This window comes from Pseudochaenichthys georgianus, unplaced genomic scaffold, assembly GCF_902827115.2.
Source record: "Pseudochaenichthys georgianus unplaced genomic scaffold, fPseGeo1.2 scaffold_744_arrow_ctg1, whole genome shotgun sequence".
NCBI lineage: Eukaryota > Metazoa > Chordata > Actinopteri > Perciformes > Channichthyidae > Pseudochaenichthys > Pseudochaenichthys georgianus.
Window position 1 is genome coordinate 49525 of NW_027263295.1, and position 21170 is coordinate 70694.

The following is a 21170-nucleotide window of genomic DNA, read 5'->3' on the forward strand; positions in this document are numbered from 1 at the left end:
TCTATCTCTCTCTCCCCCCCCTCTCTCTCTCTCTCTCTCTCTCTCTGCAACTCTTTGTTTTTGCCGCCTGTGCCGCGGTTCCCTCTTTTATTCCTCTTTTTGAAGGAGTGAAGCCTCCTCCTGCCGGTCTCTCTCTCTCTCTCTCTGTCTCTCTCTCTCTGTCTCTCTGTTTCCTATGCATCTCCCAGTGGAGGGGAACAGGGACTCTACTCTCCCCTCTCCTCCTCCTCCTCCTCCTCCTCCTCCTCCTCCTCCTCCACCTCCCGTCTCCTCACTTCCTAACGGAGGGATCATGTTTTACTTCCAGCTGGTGATCATGGCTGGGACGGTGCTGCTGGCGTACTACTTCGAGTACACGGACACTTTCCCCGTCCACATCCAGGGCTTCTTCTGCTACGACAAGACCTTCTCCAAGCCTTACCCCGGGCCGGATGACGGCAGCAAGACCCCCCCCCTCCTCATCTACTCGCTGGTCACGGCCATCCCCACCGTCACGGTAAGAGTCGGCCGTGTGTATTTAACAAGTGTGGAAGAAAAGGTGGAGAGAGAGTTTCAAGTGGGGCTGTGAAATACTACAAGTTCAAGTGTTGATTGAATACTTTACTTGAATAAAAGTACAAAAGTATTTGCATTCAAATGTTCTTAAAGTACAAAAAGTACTCGTTCTTTACAATGGCTGATTTCAGAATGATACGAATGAAGTAGTATCAGCTAAATTACAACCTACGGGTCCAGGTTCCTGCCGTGCGGACTGAGGCTTTCATTACGGTCCCTGGTCTTGGAATGACCTTCAATCAAGCCTCAAGCTGAGGACACTTGTCTCAATAGCATGTTTTAAGTTGAAGCTGTCTGAGGTCCTTTCCACCAGCTGATCTTGCAGTAAAAAGTAGTACCTTTCTTATTGTCCTAATGTGCGCAATGTAGGGACTACTTTTCGTCTTTTGTTTTCTGAGTTCTCTGTATTTTATATGTTTGTGTAACGCTGCTGCCTTCTTCGCCAGGCCAGCTTTGCAAATGAGATTTTGTCTTAATGCTTTTATCTGGTTAAATACAAAATAAATAAATGTTTCAAATACATTTCAAATATCAAAAGTGCCCGTTGTGCAGAATGGACCTTTTCACAGTATTATGTTCATTTCATTATCCTGTTTCTATACATGTCAGAGCGCGTCACGGCCCGTCCACACGGCGGCGCGTGTTGAAAGCTTCACCATTCCCTTTGAATGGGGTGATGTCACTTTTCGCCGAACTGCATTGTGGGAAGCGACGCGGAGCTTTGCTGGCGTGGCTCGCTGCAAAAGTTGAGCAATGTTCAACTTTTGACGCCTCGGCAGAAGCGCCAGCCAATCGAATCGTATGCCAGTACAAGCTCGAGCCCATCAAACCGCTGCTTGTGTGTCAGGGGCGGGAGATGCATGTGATTGGTCGAGTTTCAGACACGCCCCCCGGGAAGCTCCAACGCACGCCGCTGTGTGGACGGGCCCTTAGTGTTCGAGTGTGTGAATGCGGACTAAATGTAAATACTAAAACACTGTTTAGATTAGTAGTACAGCACTGCATTACACCTTATCACCATATCAGGTGTTTTTATATGTAAACAGTTTAAATGAAATGTAATGGAGTAAAAAGTATGATATTTGTATAGTACCGTACTTCTCGGACTATAAAGCGCACCTGCATATGAGCCGCAGCAGCTACATTGTCCGTATGTCTTGCTCTCGTTCTGTCTCTCGGTTCCACTTTTACTTTGGCGCGCTACCTGTCTCACTCTTTTCCGGCCTCCAGCTTTTCCTGCTGGAGCCCGCCGCTTAGAGGTGGCGGGCGCGGACCGGTCATAGAGCCCATAGCGTTAAAGGTGGTTAATTTTACCTGTAAAATCCATAGATTTAGGAGGTTCCCTAGTGGCCGTTAGCTGGACAAAAAAAATTGTGAAAAAAGTTGCGGCTTATAGTCCGAAAAGTAAGGTAATAGTAAGTAGCATTACATTGAAATACCATAGTAGGGAAATATATGTCAAAAAAAGTACAATACTTTAGTAAATGTACTTTTCTCCTGTAGTACATATTAACGAGCCAATCAGCTTCAATAGAAAGTGAGATGTTTTCAAAGTTGAGGTTTGCATTAAATGGACTGCAGGTGGCGCTTGTTCAGTCACACTGAAATGCACTGGGCATGGGAACTTGGGTTTATGTACGTTGGAATTGAACCCCCACCCTTCCTATTGGTAGAAGACAACGCAGCCCCCTCAGCCACAGTTTCACCGGGAGTGAGTTTCTTTATTCTTCGTATGATTGAGTTTGCGATGAGTAATTGTTGGAGTGTGTTTTCTCCAACGCTGAGATAGTGAGCAGATTGGCACGCTGCGTGACGTTCAACCCCCTCTAGCCTGGCCATAAAGGTGTGTGTGTGTGTGTGTGTGTGTGTGTGTGTGTGTGTGTGTGCGTGTGTGTGTGTGTGTGTGTGTGTGTGTGTGTGTGTGTGTGTGTGTGTGTGTGTGTGTGTGTGTGTGTGTGTGTGTGTGTGTGTGTGTGTGTGTGTGTGGAGAGGACACACAGAGATGTGATGGGAATGGGCAGGCAGGTCATTAGAGAAAGAAAAAGGCAGAAGGTCCGCCTGAAGAAGATCCAAAGAGACGGAACAATGGAAAAGGAAAAGTGCAAAAGTTGAAAGGCGGAGTGAAAATGAGGGGCGGCAGATGATGCTGGAAACATCTCGACAATGAGCACAACAAAAGGGCGATTTACCGGGGGGTGTAGGGGGTGTGTGTATGTGTGATGTGTGTTTGGTGAGCTGTTGCACCTGGCACCGACCTACATCCCGACACACCTGGAGACAGACCCAGCCTGCAGCGTCCGTGCAACGCAGAGAAACAACCCGACACACGGACAGGAAACAACAACAGCTCCGTCTGCAGAGAGAAGACGATGGAGGTTACACTTCCTTCTAATGCGGGACAGCTGTACCACGATGCAACTAGTTAAAGGCTACAGCAGACCAAATGATAAAATAAATTAATGTTTCATGCTATGTTTAAACAAAATTGAAAATCGGTGCTTTCGCTAATTGACTGGTTTCCGGGTTGTGGTTTAATGGCAAAACAAAAGATCAAAAGGATGCCGGAAAGAAGTTTGAATTCCTGCCTTGTCGTTTGTGTCCAGAAGACGACAAGCAAATAACTTGTTTTCTAAATTGGGTTTGGATCGATTCGGGCTTTGCAATCATTCCAGCCGCTTTAATAACACTCGTATCTCTAAACGAGGCATTGATACGGCAGTGAAGTTGTTATGTATCCACATATAGCTGCACCCCGTGTGAGTGGATGCACTCAACAGCATTTAAGATGTTGATTAGTGATGACAGACAGCTCTAATCTTTCTATCCGTCTGTTATTTCTCAAGTTTAAACATAATTCGAGCTGTGTGAAAGGTGCAAAATCAAGCCTGGAACAATTCCCTTTGTGTAATTTCACCACACAATAACATGTGATATAAACACACACACATCTATGTTCACTCCACCTTGACCACTACACAGACACATAGACGCTGTACCTGAAAGGGTTTATTTAAAGCTGTAAGGTCATTCGTATCTCCGGTTCATTGCACTTATTGTTCATCACTTCAAAGCATCAGCTCAATCTAATGTAATCTACTGTAATGCAGATGACCCCCCCCCCCCCGTCCCAATAACCCGGGTTACGGTGTCTTTCAGTCTCATTAAAACCCTGCACCAGCATTTCAGTATTGTGTAACATTGCTTATATAAACAGCAGGTGCACTCTTTAGCACTAATCTGCACCAATCAGGAGCCAGCAGATCCTGAAAGCTGCCCAAAACTGAGAGAACATGAATTTAGAAGTTGATTTGGGTCAGAGCACATGACTAACTCGACTAGTCTGGACTAACCTGCACTGACGTGTGTGTGTGTGTGTGTGTGTGTGTGTGTGTGTGTGTGTGTGTGTGTGTGTGTGTGTGTGTGTGTGTGTGTGTGTGTGTGTGTGTGTGTGTGTGTGTGTGTGTGTGTGTTGCAGGAACTCCTTGTGATGGCCCCAGTCTGGTGATAAGATATCCGCACGGCCACATTTTATACGAACAGTTGTGTCTTTAAAAAAAGAAAAATGCTAGTAAATCTGTCATGGTGGAGCCGGTTTGTGGCTCCTATGGTGGAATGAGCTCCCCATTAAATCCAGAGCAGCTTGAAATCTACCGACCTTTTGTCATAGACTGAAAATCCACCTGTTTCCACTGCATGTTGGCCAATAATAACTCACTTCTGTACACGGTTTGGTTGAAATGCAGCAGCACTTACAATGGTTTGGATTATTGAAAGCTGTTTGCAGGATTCTTGCATTTTGAGTTTGTATCTCGATTGTTCAGAGCACTGATTGTGAGCTGATTAAAATGTACTGAAACAATTGAATCGGCAACAAGTAGCATTAGTCCCTTTCACACCGGAGTACTTTTCCCAGTGTAGTTCCGATATAGTTCCGAAAATGTGAGTTCACACCAAGTACTTTCATGGAAGAAAATGTTCCCATTTCTGATTGGCTGGGCGGATTGCAAACCACGTCCCGTAAAACTCCCAAAAAGTTTTGTGAAGCTGCCATTTTATTTGCTCGCATTAGCATTATTAGCATTAGCATTAGCCCAGTGCACCAACGGAGAGAGACTAACTTATGGCAACACAAAATAAAACGTGGGAGCGGTGGAGATGAGGAGGTGTCGGCGTTCTGGCGATTTACTCGGAAGGCCAGTCCCCAGTCCCCAACTCCGGGGACTTCCGTCCGGGGACTTCGGGCGGCAGTATACGCCGTGGTTTGCGGCCTGCCAGTAAACCCAAAGCAGAGGAAGAAGAAATTACGTCAACGGCTTCATTTTCCTAATCCTCCCTCAGGGAACTTATTCCGATGTGAACGCAATCTGTACTTAGTTAATGCGAACTAAAGACTGCTGATGAACAAAGTACGGCAAAGTACTTGGTGTGAAAGCACCTATTGTAGTTCGAACAAAGGACTGTCTTTTGATTCTCGACATGCCAACCCAGTCTTTGTGCATCTCTGCCTGTATTCGGTGCTATAGAGAAGTTTGAAGAGGCCCTATAATGCTTTTTAGGGTTTTCCCTTTCCCTGTAGTGTCTTATAAAGGTTTTAGTGCATGTAAAGGGTCTGCAAAGGCTAACATCCCGGTGTTCCCTCTAGAAAAGCCTCCACTGGACTTTGTTTACTTCCTGAACAAAGTCACATCACTATAACACTCGCGCTTATATTTGCTAGCGCTCCAACACATTGTACGTGATAGGCTAAGGAGTGGGGCATCTCTAAGTGGTTGACCAATCAAAACAAAGCCGGCCAGCTAACCAATCAGAGCAGACTGGGCTCTGGTTTCAGACAGAGGGTGAAAAGGCAGTACAAGAAAAATAGCTTTTTGAACATTGAAGTAGGGAGACATGTCACAGTAGAGACACTGATATACACCTGAACATCAGCAGGAGAGGACTCTTTAAAGTAGAGACACTACATACTGATATACACCTGAACATCAGCAGGAGAGGACTCTTTAAAGTAGAGACACTACATACTGATATACACCTGAACATCAGCAGGAGAGGACTCTTTAAAGTAGAGATACTACATACTGATATACACCTGAACATCAGCAGGAGAGGACTCTTTAAAGTAGAGACACTACATACTGATATACACCTGAACATCAGCAGGAGAGGACTCTTTAAAGTGGATACACTACATACTGATATACATCTGAACATCATCAGGAGAGGACTCTTTAAAGTAGAGACACTACATACTGATATACACCTGAACATCAGCAGGAGAGGACTCTTTAAAGTAGAGACACTACATACTGATATACACCTGAACACCAGCAGGAGAGGACTCTTTAAAGTAGAGACACTACATACTGATATACACCTGAACATCAGCAGGAGAGGACTCTTTAAAGTAGAGACACTACATACTGATATACACCTGAACATCAGCAGGAGAGGACTCTTTAAAGTAGAGACACTACATACTGATATACACCTGAACATCAGCAGGAGAGGACTCTTTAAAGTAGAGACACTACATACTGATATACACCTGAACATCAGCAGGAGAGGACTCTTTAAAGTAGAGACACTACATACTGATATACACCTGAACATCAGCAGGAGAGGACTCTTTAAAGTAGAGACACTACATACTGATATACACCTGAACATCAGCAGGAGAGGACTCTTTAAAGTGGATACACTACATACTGATATACATCTGAACATCATCAGGAGAGGACTCTTTAAAGTAGAGACACTACATACTGATATACACCTGAACATCAGCAGGAGAGGACTCTTTAAAGTAGAGACACTACATACTGATATACACCTGAACACCAGCAGGAGAGGACTCTTTAAAGTAGAGACACTACATACTGATATACACCTGAACATCAGCAGGAGAGGACTCTTTAAAGTAGAGACACTACATACTGATATACACCTGAACATCAGCAGGAGAGGACTCTTTAAAGTAGAGACACTACATACTGATATACACCTGAACATCAGCAGGAGAGGACTCTTTAAAGTAGAGACACTACATACTGATATACACCTGAACATCAGCAGGAGAGGACTCTTTAAAGTAGAGACACTACATACTGATATACACCTGAACATCAGCAGGAGAGGACTCTTTAAAGTAGAGACACTACATACTGATATACACCTGAACATCAGCAGGAGAGGACTCTTTAAAGTGGATACACTACATACTGATATACATCTGAACATCATCAGGAGAGGACTCTTTAAAGTAGAGACACTACATACTGATATACACCTGAACATCAGCAGGAGAGGACTCTTTAAAGTAGAGACACTACATACTGATATACACCTGAACACCAGCAGGAGAGGACTCTTTAAAGTAGAGACACTACATACTGATATACACCTGAACATCAGCAGGAGAGGACTCTTTAAAGTAGAGACACTACATACTGATATACACCTGAACATCAGCAGGAGAGGACTCTTTAAAGTAGAGACACTACATACTGATATACACCTGAACATCAGCAGGAGAGGACTCTTTAAAGTAGAGACACTACATACTGATATACACCTGAACATCAGCAGGAGAGGACTCTTTAAAGTAGAGACACTACATACTGATATACACCTGAACACCAGCAGGAGAGGACTCTTTAAAGTAGAGACACTACATACTGATATACACCTGAACATCAGCAGGAGAGGACTCTTTAAAGTAGAGACACTACATACTGATATACACCTGAACATCAGCAGGAGAGGACTCTTTAAAGTAGAGACACTACATACTGATATACACCTGAACATCAGCAGGAGAGGACTCTTTAAAGTAGAGACACTACATACTGATATACACCTGAACATCAACAGGAGAGGACTCTTTAAAGTAGAGACACTACATACTGATATACACCTGAACACCAGCAGGAGAGGACTCTTTAAAGTAGAGACACTACATACTGATATACACCTGAACATCAGCAGGAGAGGACTCTTTAAAGTAGAGACACTACATACTGATATACACCTGAACATCAGCAGGAGAGGACTCTTTAAAGTAGAGACACTACATACTGATATACACCTGAACATCAGCAGGAGAGGACTCTTTAAAGTAGAGACACTACATACTGATATACACCTGAACATCAACAGGAGAGGACTCTTTAAAGTAGAGACACTACATACTGATATACACCTGAACATCAGCAGGAGAGGACTCTTTAAAGTAGAGACACTACATACTGATATACACCTGAACATCAACAGGAGAGGACTCTTTAAAGTAGAGACACTACATACTGATACAAACCTGAACATCAGCAGGAGAGGACTCTTTAAAGTAGAGACACTACATACTGATACACACCTGAACATCAGCAGGAGAGGACTCTTTAAAGTAGAGACACTACATACTGATATACACCTGAACATCAGCAGGAGAGGACTCTTTAAAGTAGAGACACTACATACTGATATACACCTGAACATCAGCAGGAGAGGACTCTTTAAAGTAGAGACACTACATACTGATATACACCTGAACATCAGCAGGAGAGGACTCTTTAAAGTGGATACACTACATACTGATATACATCTGAACATCATCAGGAGAGGACTCTTTAAAGTAGAGACACTACATACTGATATACACCTGAACATCAGCAGGAGAGGACTCTTTAAAGTAGAGACACTACATACTGATATACACCTGAACATCAGCAGGAGAGGACTCTTTAAAGTAGAGACACTACATACTGATATACACCTGAACACCAGCAGGAGAGGACTCTTTAAAGTAGAGACACTACATACTGATATACACCTGAACATCAGCAGGAGAGGACTCTTTAAAGTAGAGACACTACATACTGATATACACCTGAACATCAGCAGGAGAGGACTCTTTAAAGTAGAGACACTACATACTGATATACACCTGAACATCAGCAGGAGAGGACTCTTTAAAGTGGATACACTACATACTGATATACATCTGAACATCATCAGGAGAGGACTCTTTAAAGTAGAGACACTACATACTGATATACACCTGAACATCAGCAGGAGAGGACTCTTTAAAGTAGAGACACTACATACTGATATATATATATATATATAATGTAATCGCGCCGCCCCCAAACATCGCATCGCGTCCGGTGTGAACGCAGCATAAGGGCATTTTTAGATTTGTAGATGTCTCCTTAAATCACCTTTTAAATGTATTTGTTACACCAAAGTGTAACAGGTCAAAAACATTCAGGACAGTCTCTGGTCTTGCTAGAAATGCAAGTCACTCACCTCAGAGCACTGTGTGAATACATAATTAGCTCTAAAGCTTAACATGTGACCTGAACATGAGCATAACATGTGGTCTCAAAGGAGGGGGACCCTGTCTGGTGGAGTCACTTTGTAATCAGCGATCAAACTAATATGTGGGTCCTTGCCAGAGTCCCGCAGGCCCCAAAGAGGGCACACTAACTCTCAGACAGATCCCAGTTGGGCATCAACATTTAATTAAAATCATCCATCACCTTGAGAAGTTTCAGCTCAAGCTGAGACTGAAGAGAGGGAGCTGACATCTTCCCTCTGTCAGTCACGTGTGTAGTATGTGTTTCCTGTTAGCGTGCTTCTGTTGTGATGATAATGGTGACATCCTTTATAAGCCATGTTACCATGACTTCGGCCAGAGGACAACAGAAGTAGCTTCTAATGTGGTTGATTGATTTTGGTTTCACTTTAAAGGTGGGGTAGGTAAGTTTTAGAAACCGACTCGAGATACACTTGTTGTTATATTCCATGGAATGCTTTTAACATCCCGATAGCAATGAATATCTGAAGTGCTTTGACAACAAATCCATAAAAAAATGTCATCTGTAGAAGCCGTAATACTGTAAGAAGTACAACCAATCCGTTTAGCCGGGCCGGCTGGTTGGTCTACCTGCCTGTCAGCCTTCCATCGGGGCACAAACTTATCTCGTGCCCTCATTGGTCATGTGCGCGTTCCTGTGTGTTGGAGGAGGGGCTCTGGAAGGAAGTGGCAGATTTTCTCCGGTTGTGTATTTTCAAATTCTAGCGATCTCGAGCCGGTTTCTCAAACTTACCTACCCCACCTTTAAGTTTGAAATCTTGGCTGATGAGAAAAAGCAAAATGCTACAAAGTGCAACAGCCATATTCAGAAAGTCATTCACATGAACAGTATTCTTCCCTCGTGGCCTGCAGCGGCACGGCACCACTTGCTGCTTATCTTGATGAACTAACTCATAATAATCACCATTTATTCATATATTAATGCAAACAAGCATTTATTCAAAATGTTCAGTTCCTATTTTCTTAAAATGTGGTTAAAGGTCCCATGTCATGCTTCTCTGGTTATCACCCGTCCCCTTGTGTGTGATGTAGCTTTCTCTGCATGTGAACGATCTGCAGAGTCAAACCCTCAAAGTACATCCTGTAGCGAGTACAGCTCTAACACAGAGAAGACCTGTCTGCTGCCCCAGAACGCCTCGTTGGGGATTTCTCCTTTTCCATTGTTTGCTTCCTGGTTCTGTGACGTGTGAACACCCACATCAACAACTAATGACCGGATTGGCCGAAATGGACCAATCCTTGGAGCCCCTCACACACCAGGACCCCTTGGCTAACTAGCAGGGAGTCCCATTGACTTGCATGGAGCTCCCTGAACGCTGGAGATAGACGAGTTGGGATGGTGGAGGAATGCTCTCCGCAGACCCATTGACTCACAGCGTTATAAACCTTTTTCTTTCTCAATATCAAGCCACACTTATTGTTTTTACTTCGGCTGTGAGTGTGTGTGTGCTCAGGATGAGTTTCGCTTGTTCTCGCTGCATCGCCGACCCGGGAACCTGTCCGCTCCTCGCAGCAACGAGCCTCGCAACGTCCCGACCAATCAGAGCACACTGGGCTCACAGGGAGGGGGGGGGGGGGGGGCAAGAGAGAGTGGATACTATACAGAGATGCTGTATGAGAAACCAATCCAATCCAATCCACTTTCTTTATATAGCACAGTTTAAAAACAGAGGGTTTGCCAAAGTGCTTCATAATGAACATAACATTATAATAAAATATAATATTACACGAATAGATAAAAAAAGCACACATAAGAATAAATACACGGCACATAAAGGATATGGACAGACAGTGAAAGCATACAAATAGGTATGACACAGCTCAGACTGACTGGTAAGCGAGGGAAAAGAGGTGGGTTTTTAGGCGGGACTTAAAAGCTTCAACCAATGTGAGTTTGGAAAATTGCACAATGTAAATCTATTCTAGTCGACCTCAACAATGGAATTATGATCAGTAGAAATGGCCGTGACGTGGGACCTTTAAGATAAGCGATAGATTGTGATGGAAACCTTGTCATTACAACATGATAGATGTACCTAACCCGTAATGGCTTTTCACACAAGTTTGCATTGAAAGAAAACCTAAGAAATGACTTTAATAAAACCTATTTCCAGTAAAAGAATATTGCTGCTTGAATACAGTCAGATCTGTAACAACTGCTGCAGCAAGTCTGCACTAAAGCACACTTGAGTTCATCTTAAGTGCATCTTGGAAGCTAAACTAAAGGAGCTTGTAAACCAGTTCAATCTAGGACGAATTAACTTATCTAGCATAGATCCAATCCGACAAATGTGTGTTCACGCTCCTCCGTAAATCCCTCCTTTGATCTGTTTGGTTTCCTCTCGTAACCTCGGCTGTGTGTCCTCTCTTTGCACGACCTTCCTCACATCTCATCCACACTGACCTTTTTGCCTTTTATATTCACCACCTTCCATATGCAATGCTATCCTCATATATGTTTGGGTTAAAAAGCTGCAGTGTTCACCCAACTTCAATGTGAAAGCACTTTCCTCATGTTGTCCACCACCTCTGGATTTCCCAAGATGGCCTCCACTCTCATCAACACCTCCTCTGATGCTCCGTGCGCTTCATTTCTCTCCTCCGCCGACCTCTCTTCACACCTGCTCTTGTCTTACCTTCCAATTAACACGTCTTCTGTGAACCGTGAACATCACATTTCTGTTCCTCTGTCTCACTTCCCGCTCTCCTCCCTCTGAGGAAAAGGAGCAGGAAGTATTTTATGTGACTGAAGTCGTACTGAGATGAAAGGCAGACACAGTGAGGACTGCATGCTTATCTTAGTACATACATAATAGAAGTATGTGTTCTGCTTTGTTCTGACTCACCCAGTTCAGTTCTAGGAGAAACATTAAAGCAGTGCAGTTTAAACACTATTGCAAGCTCAAATTAGTCAGCCTGAAATATGGCATGTCACAAGTTATACCTCTACTAAATCTTTAAGAATATAAACTCAACTATGAGCCATTTTAACTTATTTAAGATTCTTAATGTTTTAATGATTTGGCAAACCGATCTGTTTCCCCTTCTTTCCAGTCTCTGTGCTAAGCTAAGCTAACTAGCTGCATGAAAATACAGAGTTACTGGAGAATAACGAGTATAAAAAAATGACTTTCGCTTAAAGGATAGCCTCATTAATACAGGTTGTACTTTGGGAATTTGAAATAAACAACAATAATAATTCAGTCTGTAAAATAACTTAATAAACTGGCGACACTTGCTTTTCATCGTTGCTGGCTTGTGCTACATGTTAGCGGTTAGCCTAATTGCTATACTTGTATACAGAGTTGGGTGTAACACGTTACTGTAGTAATATTACTTTTGTCGGTAACAGAGTAATGTAACAGGTTACTTTTATAATTCAGTAATCACACTACAGTTACTAACATTGCCCGACACGCGTTACTTCGTTACTTTTATAAAATCAGTAATCACGCTACAGTTAGCCTACTAGCATAAATAATTACTAGATTCTCCCTTTGACAGACGAGAGGGATTTCTGCCATTTATATTTGCGTAACATTTGCGCCGCATTTGCGCTTCAGATTAGGCTTCCTCCGCAAAATGAAGCACCCTCCGCAGTCAGCGCGATCTGCCTGTAGGGAGGGGCGGCCCTGCGAGTAAAGTAACGAGTAAATTAACAAGTAAAGTAACGAGTTACTTTACGTACAGAGTAACGAAGCAAAGTAATATATTACTTTTTTTAGTAACGACCCCATCTCTGCTTGTATACCAACTAGCCTTATGACAAGTCTTTTCTCCACCGAACGTTAACATTTAACTTCCTTATTTGTCGTTCTTTATAGTTTTATCTTTGGGCATTTTAATGTATAATGTAGTCCGTAATAGGGCTGCACGATTTGTGAAAAGTAACTTACAATTCTACCCGTGGTATACGCTCAGTATATCACGGCTAAGAACCAATCAGATTGCTTGATTTGACTTGTCCGTTCTATAATTGTCTGTAATGCCTTAGTGTTGATAACAGCAGTAATTAAACTTACTAAGGACGGAATTATTTTGTTACTTGCGTTACTTCAAGGTCTTCAACTAGGGCTGAACGATTTGGGGAAATAATCTTAAATCTTAAAATCGATTAATCGTTCAGCCCTAGTCCGTAATAAAATATCAGAATGCTCAGGTCTTGCGTTAGTGGTGGAAATCCAGTAATTCACCAGGAACGTTCGGCAGTAAAAGCTAAAAGAAGATCCTGTATTTTTTGTAGTTGTCCTGTCTTTAACCTCAGACATATTCCGGTCACAGAGGTGTCCTGTCAGCGTCCTCAGCAGGATGTCAGGGGACTGAACCGTGACCTCATATCAACCCGGCACAACACTCTCACATTCATGCCCAAGCGCACAGCCATGGATCAATGCCTTCCTTCCTTTCTCTCTCTCTGTGTGACTGAAGCTTTGACTACTTTCCAATTCTCCTTCTCCCATTTCAGACCGACACGCTCAGAACCAGAATACTTTATTTATCCCGGTAGTTATAAAGCGGTGCCGTAATGGCGTATTTTTGCAGGCACACCCAGATGTTAGCATCACTGGGGCTACTTTCACATAAAAGCAACGTTATTCCTCCAATGAAATCTGGAAAATTGCAGGAAATAATCTCTGCGGCAAACAAAACTTTGATGATACTAAGACGTTTGGTTCGGCTCACGTATTAACCCCCATACATTAACATTAACATTGTAACAGTTGAAGCGTAAATGCAATAGCCAGGAGTGAAAAAGCTAACATTAGGCTATGAAGGAACTACAGCACGGTCACATGACTTCACGTCACCACAGTTTAAGGCGGCTCATTTTTGGCCTGATGACGTTTAGATTAGACACTTGTTAGAAACCACCACTTTTTTAAGACACATTGAAGCTTAAGACTATCACCAGTGAGGTATTTACTGATGATTTGATGTCGTAGAACATTTAAATCTCTTCAGCTTGTGTTGACCACACACCTTATTTATGTCAGGCTTTTAACCAAAAACTCAATCAAGAAACCATTGATTTCAAGACGAGGGAACCGGCCGGCTTCCTGCACCACTTTGTTAACTATACTGAACAAAAATATAAACACAACACTTTTGTTTTTGCTCCCATCTTTCATGAGATGAACTCAAAGATCTAAAACATTTTGTATATACACAAAATAACTCTATTTCTCTCAAATATTGTTCACAAATCTGAAAGATCTGTGATAGTGAGCACTTCTCCTTTGCCGAGAGAATCCATCCCACCTCACAGGCGTGGCATATCAAGATGCTGATTAGACAGCATGATTATTGCACAGGTGTGCCTTAGGCTGGCCACAATAAAAGGCCACTCTGAAACGTGCAGTTTTGCTTTATTGGGGGGGTCTGGGGGGTTCCGAAAACCAGTCAGTATCTGGTGTGAGGGGTAGGGGTAGGGGTAGGGTTAGGGTAATGTTGTGAATCGAGTGGCCCATGATGGTGGTGGGGTTATGGTATGGGCAGGCGTATGTAATGGACGACGAACACAGGCCACTCGATTCACAACATTACCCTAACCCTACCCCTCACACCAGATACTGCCTGGTTTTCGGACCCCCCCAGACCCCCCCAATAAAGCAAAAATGCACGTTTCAGAGTGGCCTTTTATTGTGGCCAGCCTAAGGCACACCTGTGCAATAATCATGCTGTCTAATCAGCATCTTGATATGCCACGCCTGTGAGGTGGGATGGATTCTCTCGGCAGAGGAGAAGTGCTCACTATCACAGATTTTTTCAGATTTGTGAACAATATTTGAGAGAAATGGTTATTTTGTGTTTATAGAAAATGTTTTAGATCTTTGAGTTCATCTCATGAAAAATGGGAGCAAAAACAAAAGTGTTGCGTTTATATTTTTGTTCAATGTATGCAACCAGTTTATTGCCACACACACACACACACACACACACACACACACACACACACACACACACACACACACACACACACACACACACACACACACACACACACACACACACACACACACACACACACACACACACACACACACACACACACACACACACACACACACACACACACACACACACACTTGTGATGCTTACCCAGGTTAATTGGACAGATGGCGGGGTGGGCTCCATGTGGGGGGGGGTCATTGATTGCTGTGACATTGGCCGCCATTGAGACTGCTTCCTTTCTGCTCTTTGACTTCTGTTCTTCATATTTTCATGAAAAGGGAAATGAGAAAATGCGAGATCAGAGGTAAGCGTTGTGTTATTGGAGAACACGAATGTGCAGCCCATCACAACATATGAGAGAGAAGGCGGAGAGTAGCTCAGAGACAATGATATGGATTTTACTCATAGCAGGGGTGAGGTATGTTGTTCTTTTAATCTCACAGCGCATTAAAGTGGCTTTCTCTCTTCTTAGTATCTGTGGTGCTGATCTTCCTGCAGAGGGATAATTCACCACAGTCGGTTCAGTTCCACCTCAGCACAATCTTAGCTCTGATCCAAATGATAAGCATCATCCAACCAGCCAGCACATTGCATCTACAAACCTTTTTTGTATATTTGGATCATTCAACAATCTCCTTCATTTCCTGTCACCTGATTGGTCTGATAGAAAATCAGGTTGCTTGCGTTACTTATTCATAGGCAGGGTAATAACTTCAGTAGATGGCGGTCGGCAAATCATTGTACTGTTGGGTCAAGACAGACAGAGGAAGGAAATTGGATCCAATCGCAGAGTAAACATGAAAAAACAGATTTAATCAAAGTAAAGCTGGTGACAAAACAGGATAATGAGGAACTATATAGTCGCAGGCAAGGTTGTGCGAATCAAAGGAAAAGCAGCGGAACTAAATAAGGAACAAACTGGGACGGCACAAAGCACAGAATCCACAGGGAACATGAGGAATAATCCAGAGAATACATTTAAAAGAACCACAGGGAGCGTGAATGCAAATATACCAAATCAGTCTCACGGCATTTCGTGTCATAGTCACGAAATTAATGTAATCTATTGATTCACGATTTTCACATTTTGTTCGTGTCACAGAACGATTTTAAAAGCAATGTATTTCTATTGGTCGTATGTTTCATGCCTGCACCACGTCTTTTTGTCCGGTCGGGTCTTGGAAGACCAGAAGCTGTGTGGTTCATAAAAACATTTCCTTACTCAATATCTTACCCTAAGCCTAACCCTTTTATTTTAAATTGTATAATGTCTGACTTTTTTTGCCGTCCGCGAGAAAAATAAATGTCTCAGAGCCTCAGAATACTGAAACCTGCATTTTTTTTTTACTCTTTTGTTCCTTCTAATTTGTTATTATTTGGTGCAGGCCCGAAACATACTACCAATAGAAATACATTGCTTCTAAAATCGTTCTGTGTCAGAATACTGAAATCTGGATTTTTTTAAATCTCTTTTTCCTTCTAATTTGTTATTATTTACATTGCTTTTAAAATCATTCTGTGTGACACCAAGAAAATGGGGAATTTGCGTTTGTGAACACGAATCAAAAGATTAATTCCGTGACGATAACACGAAATGCAGTGAGACTGTGTTGAATATACACCAGTGGCGAACCGTCAGGGCCTTCAAGGTGTTCAGAGAATACCCTGGAACACTCAGATAAAACAAACAAAAAATCGATTTAATTATATAAATAAAATGTAATAAAATGAATAAATGAGAATGGTATCTGTGTTGTTGATCTGTAATATCACAGTGTTACATTGATTTGTTTGTCCTTCTCGGACCATGCTCTACGCATTTCAGTGGATTTGTGTCAGAAAAGAAAGCAACCAATCAGATCTTGTTCTGGGTCTCTGGGTAGAATATCCTTCAACAAGGTATTCTACATCCTTGATCGAATGCCCTGGCCGTTGCACTGAATGAGAGCGTACGTTAGGACTGACAGTTTGATCAACCAATCATATATTGATTTGTAGCCAATGGGCGTGTTCTTTCAGAGTTCCCCTCGGTTCCAGGGTGCTCTAGAGCAGTGTTTCTCAAACTTGTTCATACCAAGGACCACTTAACCAATAAAAAAACACTCGCGGACCACCTAACTCCACACATATCCAAAATCACATCGTTTTTCTAGAACAGATGTGAGGGGTGTGTGTCTACAGAAGGTCCAGTTGTGATAGCCACGGTTCGCCACTGATATTCACACATTGACAGCAGGAGAGGGCAGGCACAAACACAAATATAGCATGGTGATTACACACGGGGATAGAGTCAGGGCGGGGCGGACAATCACAAAAATGCGGGAAAACACAGAGAAAGGAATCAAAACACACAAGAATATGTTCCTACAAAAGGAAACCAGCGACACAAAAACCAAGATAATAACATTACATGGAAGTCCAGTCCAAAATAGAAAATACACATTTATATATACAGCTCTCAGAAAATGTTAACTTCTCTGCTGTGGACAGAGGTTTATCTGAGTTAAGCCCCTCCCCATAGGCCAATCAACTATTTATCCACTTAATTATTGTAATTCTAAATAACTACAATTGTATTCAAATGTATCTCAAAATAATTAAACGCAATAAATCAAATAAGTCAACATATACCACTATGTCTGACCGCTGAAGCCCTAAATAATTACATTTTCTTTTATTCTTAGAAAATATTGTCCCCCATGCCCATGCACCAAATGGTACGGTCCAATTGAGCACAGCTGTTTTAACCGATTGAGACTTTACTTTAAGCAGCAGTTATCTGTTGTTCAGTTTGGAGGTAAGAAGGTTACTTTGGCACACCGGGAAGCAGTTAAGTTAAGTATGATTTACAATAAAACTGTCTTGAATAAATTATGATTTAAGTTATTATCTTACAAATGTCCAGCACAAAATGTTAACTGTCAAGTAATTGTAGTGCGTGCACTCGACACAATGACCTTATTTGTCATGTGTTTTCCTGAGTGTGCCTTTTAACTAGTGATGGCGAGATGAAGCTTTGAAGCCTTCCAGCCAATTGGTTCGCTAAAGGGTTCATCTCATGGGCTTCATCTGAACACAAACTGGTCAAAGTGTGTACAACAGGCAGATTGGACATCTCCACAGTGTGCTCTATCTCATACCGAGTTCCCATTGAGTAAAGCCTTAGAATAACTCTAAACAACGAACATTAAATCATATGTTCATGTTAACAATATTGTATTTATTACAGTTGAATGATTGTGATTGAAAAGCCTAAGGAGGCTGGTAAACATTGCAAAGAGGGATTTGTGTTCCTTAATAATATTCATAAACTTAACCACGTTGTAGCCGGAGAAAGGCTAAACCATATCAAAGAATTATTAACTACAGCTGTAGCTTTTATAAACAACAACAAAGACGTATTGTTCAGTCGTTGAACCAGGAACCCTGCGGTCGTGAGTCAACTGCTTTCCAGCTGAGCCGCAGCACACACACTAAAGCTCCCTGAAAACACTGCACCATATGTATTCATGTTTTTATTGATGTTTTTATTGATGTTTTTATTCCTACATGTATTTATGCTTGTATCCATTTATACTTATGACATGTTCCGACCTCTATATGAGTGAGGGTCTGAGCTCTCTTGATTCCATCGTGTCCCCGGGCCCGGGTACAGGAGGGGTGATATGGTTCTTATTATACATCCAGGTATTATGAGCGTTGTGGTTCAACGGTTCAACCGATCTGAATGGCTTCCTGAAGCAGTCACGTGGTGTCGACAGGCAGCGAGGCTTCGTTTGTCATCGATGACGTCACTGACCCAAAACGATACAAGCCGCGATACAAGCTTCACAAAAAGCTTCGGGGATTACTCGACACACGCTCCGAAGCCTCGGCGCAATACGTAACATCACTACCGAGAAGAACACGTGTAATATGTTTCTCTTATTGTGTGAATTGACTTAAAAACTGCAAAGACAGACAATAACACAAGCTAACAGATTAAAGTAGACCAACAACTATTATATTAATTGATGTAAAATTACAGTTTTTGGTGAATGGGGTCTGGTAGCTTTAACGAAAGCATATATTTCAGGAGGGGTGCAGTGGGTTGTGCGTTGGTGATCGGATCAGGGGGGCACAGGTTCAAACCCCTCTGCAGTCAGCATGTCGTTGTGTCCCTCAGACAGTTCACCCCAAAGTGCTCCTGTGGGGATTGCCCACAGTACTGAGTATAATAATTCCTTACATTTATTATAGCGCTTTTACAAGTCGCTTTGGATAAAAGCGTCTAACAAGTATCATGTAATATATAATGGCTTCTGTCTCCCATCTGACGGGTTGTCTGACAGGAAGGTAAAGCACTGAAAACATTGTACACTTAAACCGATAGTGATTATTTGTATCTGGCGTAAATCCATTTTGTTTCCGCCCTTATACTACTCTTGGCTTTCGTGCCTGTTCCTACAAACTGGAAGCGTGCCAACCAATACTGTACTGTAGGTAATCCACTGATATTGTTAATTAACTCGTACCTCAAAATATCAGAACCATCCCTGTAACCAGTTTCCCCTTTTTCACTGTAGTTGGGTCGTCTTATTAGCTGCCTGCACCATTTCCCTGATGGGCCTGAGGCTGGTGTTGCTTCACCCTCATTGGCTACTCAGCGAAGGATTGAAAGAGAGGGAGAGATATATTAAGCCTTCCTCTTGCCGATATCTAGTGGCTTTCGGCAGAAGTCAACCGTTCCTGTGAAATGAGATTAGACCGAACAGTGGCTGTCATTTCTGCTTCTTAGCTTTGATCCAGTTTCCAGTCAGGCAGACAGGAGAGACACCTCAGGGTGCTTCCTGGCTGACGGACTGCCACACTTCACTCAGAGATCTGTATTCACTGCAGGGGTTCACTCCAGCTCGCCAGCGTCTATTCTTACGTCCCTGCATTTGGCCGCTGAATCAAATCCGTGTTTTTGAAGCGTTCACTCAATCAAGTCCATGCACAACATATCTGTGATACTTTGCACTGGCTTTTAATACTAGTTGAACATAATATTTGTGTGTGTGGAAACACTTTATATTAAGGTACACAAATTCACCATCAACTAGTTGTTCATTAACATGCTTATTAGCAGTATATTGACTCTTTATTAGTCATTATAAAACGCTTATTAATGCCTTATCCTACATGTAATAAGCCATTAGCTGAGAGTCTTTCCTCAATAACCCTCTAATTAGTGCTTATTTATTGTAAGGAAGTAGTTAATACTAAGTACTTACTTTGCTCAATATGGGCCTAATAAGGCATGTAGTACCACAACAATAATAATTCACCCATAATAACACTTATATGGTCTATTCTTATGAAACTATACGTGTTAATTGTGTCTGAATAACTCAACATTGGGCGTTTCTATCTAAGAGTATGTTTTAACATTAATACGTGTTTTATAAGGGTTTTTCTACGATTAAAAAAAAAAAAATCATGACCGTAGGCACCAGCTCTGGGGTGACATCAGCAGGAGAGGACTCTTTAAAGTAGAGACACTACATACTGATATACACCTGAACATCAGCAAGAGAGGACTCTTTAAAGTAGAGACTCTAAAATACTGATATACACCTGAACATCAGCAGGAGATGACTCTTTAAAGTAGAGACACTACATGCTGATATACACCTGAACATCAGCAGGAGAGGACTCTTTAAAGTAGAGACACTACATACTAATATACACCTGAACATCAGCAGGAGAGGACTCTTTAAAGTAGAGACACTACATGCTGATATACACCTGAACATCAGCAGGAGAGGACTCTTTAAAGTAGAGACACTACATACTGATATACACCTGAACATCAGCAGGAGAGGACTCTTTAAAGTAGAGACACCACATACTGATATACACCTGAACATCAGCAGGAGAGGACTCTTTAAAGTAGAGACACCACATACTGATATACACCTGAACATCAGCAGGAGAGGACTCTTTAAAGTAGAGACACTACATACTGATATACACCTGAACATCAGCAGGAGAGGACTCTTTAAAGTAGAGACACTACATACTGATATACACCTGAACATCAGCAGGAGAGGACTCTTTAAAGTAGAGACACTACATATACACCTGAACATCAGCAGGAGAGGACTCTTTAAAGTAGAGACACTACATACTGATATACACCTGAACATCAGCAGGAGAGGACTCTTTAAAGTAGAAACACTACATACTGATATACACCTGAACATCAGCAGGAGAGGACTCTTTAAAGTAGAGACACTACGTACTGATATACACCTGCACATCAGCAGGA

General features: G+C 42.3%; 1 protein-coding gene across 1 annotated transcript in view; it reads left to right on the forward strand.

Annotated features, from left to right (window-relative positions):
• The window catches only part of LOC117444184 (phospholipid phosphatase-related protein type 1-like), a gene marked incomplete at its 3' end in the record, with an annotated part of 78974 nt that overhangs the window by 44573 nt on the left and 13231 nt on the right, over positions 1-21170 (forward strand). The window contains exon 2 of the mRNA XM_034079843.1: positions 308-496. Within this exon, the coding sequence (XP_033935734.1) occupies positions 308-496 (189 nt within the window). The remainder of the gene's footprint in view (positions 1-307; positions 497-21170) is intronic.